A 2466-nucleotide genomic window follows, 5' to 3' on the forward strand; every position below is an offset into this window, starting at 1 on the left:
CCTCAGATCCTTCATGTGGTCTCTGATCAGATCTTTGATGTTCAGGAGGATTCGGTCAGAGGGTCGTCAGGAAACAGGAAGAGGACTGAACCTGGAGTGTCAAAATAAAGCTCAAAGATACTCTTCAAAATAAGAGTCTGCTCTGTCACAGCTCAGAGGTAGTCCTGAGTTCCTGCTGGGTTCTCCAGAAGCACAATGAAGATGTTCTCCTCAGTTTAACTCTGATGTTTGATCACTTTGGTTCCTGAAGCAGCTGAGGACGGCCTTCCTCCTCCTCCTGCTCCTCCTCCTCCCTGAACGGACGATGACATGTCTTGACGTTGTGTAAGGAGCTCCTGGGAGTGAAATTGGGTCACAGACTTGGTTTCCACGGTAACCCGTCTTTTTCTAAGACACACTGGGTTCAGGTTCTGCAGCGACTTGTTCCTCATGTTCTCCACCTGGTTCCAGGTGTTCAGGACCTGAACACGCTCCAGGACCACCAGAGTCTGAACCACAGATCCCCTCTTCATGTCTGTAGAAGTCCTGATCCAGGTCCTGATCCAGGTCCTGATCCAAAGTCCTCCTCCTGCTCTGCATGTAGAATATTAATGAGGTGATATTAATTATTAAACGAGCTGTTTGCCTCGTTAACGCCTCGAGCTGTGATTAGAGGAGAGAGCTGCATTTTCAAACTAAAAAACTTGATTCATTCATGTAAAGTCAACAACAATAAAAATCAACAACAATAAAAATCAACAACAATAAAAATCAACAACATTATTTTATGTTCAACAAGAAAGTACGTTTTGAAAAAGATGGCTGACTTTGGACTAAAGTCTGCTAACGAGCCGAAGGACTCTGACAGGCTCTGCTTTCCTATCAAAGCTCTAGATGTTTCCTGTAGATGTTAGCTCCAGATGTTAGCTCCAGATGTTAGTTCCAGATGTTAGCTCCAGATGTTAGCTCCAGATGTTAGCTCCAGATGTTATTTCCAGATGTTAGCTCCAGATGGTTCCTCAAACCTGTTGAAAGCTTCATGTGACTCTCAAACCTTTTTTCTGTCTTCAGATCTGCATCCGGCTGTCCTTCTTCACCCTCTCTGTGAGTTTGCAGTGCATCATGGGACTTACAGTCCTCCCCATGCTCGTCCTGTTCTTGATGACATCATCATTATGTGGTGGGGTGGGCGTGACCAGCCCTGGTAAGCCACGCCTCTGTTTTGTCCCAGGTAATGGTGAGTTGGAGCTGATGTTTTGATGTGACCTGCAGGGGGCGCCATCTCCTGTCCCCTGCAGTGTGTGTGTGAGACCCGACCGTGGTACACGCCGCAGTCCGTGTACCACCAGGCCAGGACCGTGGACTGCAACGAGCTCCACCTACAGAGAGTTCCAGCCAACGTCTCTGTGGACACGCAGGTACTCCGAGTGTCTGAGTGGAGGACATGCTGGACATGAACACAGTCAACAACGTGTCCTTGTAAATGTCCTCAGGTCCTGCTGCTGCAGAGCAACAACATCTCCTCCATCACCTCCGAACTGCAGAACCTGAGGAACCTGACTGAGCTGGACCTGTCCCAGAACCACCTGACACAGGTACGTACCTCGTCCGCTGTACTCCGCTGTTCTCTTCACCTGGTGTCCATGCTGAGCTTCACAGTGATGTCTCTGTCCAGGTGAGCTCCCTGGGTCTGTCCTCTCTGGGACACCTGGTGACTCTGTACCTGGAGGAGAACCACATAGAGGAGCTGGAGGACTACGGTCTGCGGAACCTGTCCAGCCTGGAAGAACTTTACATCAACCACAACCAGATCTCCTCTATTGGACCCAAAGCCTTTGCTGGTCTCACTAACCTCCTCCGGTAATCTGAAGCTTTGGACCAGAACTTCCTGCTGGAATCAGGTCCAGCAGATCAGAGACCTCCTCTAAATTCTGTAGATCCAGAACCATACAAAAACTGGTTTCATGAATAAACACACAGGTGGAACCATAGACCTCATCAGATGACAGACGTTCTAAAAGGCTCAGAGGAACCTTCTGCAGGAGGGTTAGAACCCCACAGAACATTCCTCCAGTTCGGGCTCTTGGAGTGACGAGGAGATCTCCTTCTTTAAAATCTGCTTTTAGCAGTTAGCTACTCTTTAGCTACTTTTAGTTCTTAGCTACTGTTAAGCAATTTTTAGTTGTTTGCTACTGTTTAGCTACTTTTATCTGTTAGCTACTTTTAGCTGTTATTTGCAGTTTAGCTACTTTTAGCTCTTAGTTGATATTTATCTACTTTTAGCTGTTAGCTACTATTTAGCTACTTTTAGTTGCTAGCTACTATTTAGCTACTTTTAGCTGATAATTACTTTTTAGCTACTTTTAGCTGTTAGTTACAGTTTAGCTACTTTTAGCTCTTAGCTACTATTCAGCTACTTTTAGCTGATAGCTACCATTTAGCTACTTTTAGCTATTAATGTTTAGTGAATTTTAGCTGTTTGCTAGT

General features: G+C 46.2%; 1 protein-coding gene across 1 annotated transcript in view; it reads left to right on the forward strand.

Annotated features, from left to right (window-relative positions):
- The first annotated feature begins 510 nt into the window (after nucleotides 1-510).
- si:ch211-180f4.1 (uncharacterized protein LOC100144405 homolog) overlaps nucleotides 511-2466 on the forward strand; it is a 5382-nt gene continuing 3426 nt past the window's right edge. The window contains exons 1-6 of the mRNA XM_037684583.1: nucleotides 511-579; nucleotides 1051-1183; nucleotides 1252-1397; nucleotides 1473-1574; nucleotides 1655-1839; nucleotides 2022-2025. Coding sequence (XP_037540511.1) covers nucleotides 511-579; nucleotides 1051-1183; nucleotides 1252-1397; nucleotides 1473-1574; nucleotides 1655-1839; nucleotides 2022-2025 — 639 coding nt within the window. The remainder of the gene's footprint in view (nucleotides 580-1050; nucleotides 1184-1251; nucleotides 1398-1472; nucleotides 1575-1654; nucleotides 1840-2021; nucleotides 2026-2466) is intronic.

The sequence above is a fragment of the Nematolebias whitei genome, chromosome 11 (genome assembly GCF_014905685.2).
Source record: "Nematolebias whitei isolate Nwh7 chromosome 11, NemWhi1, whole genome shotgun sequence".
In the NCBI taxonomy this organism is placed as follows: Eukaryota; Metazoa; Chordata; class Actinopteri; order Cyprinodontiformes; family Rivulidae; genus Nematolebias; species Nematolebias whitei.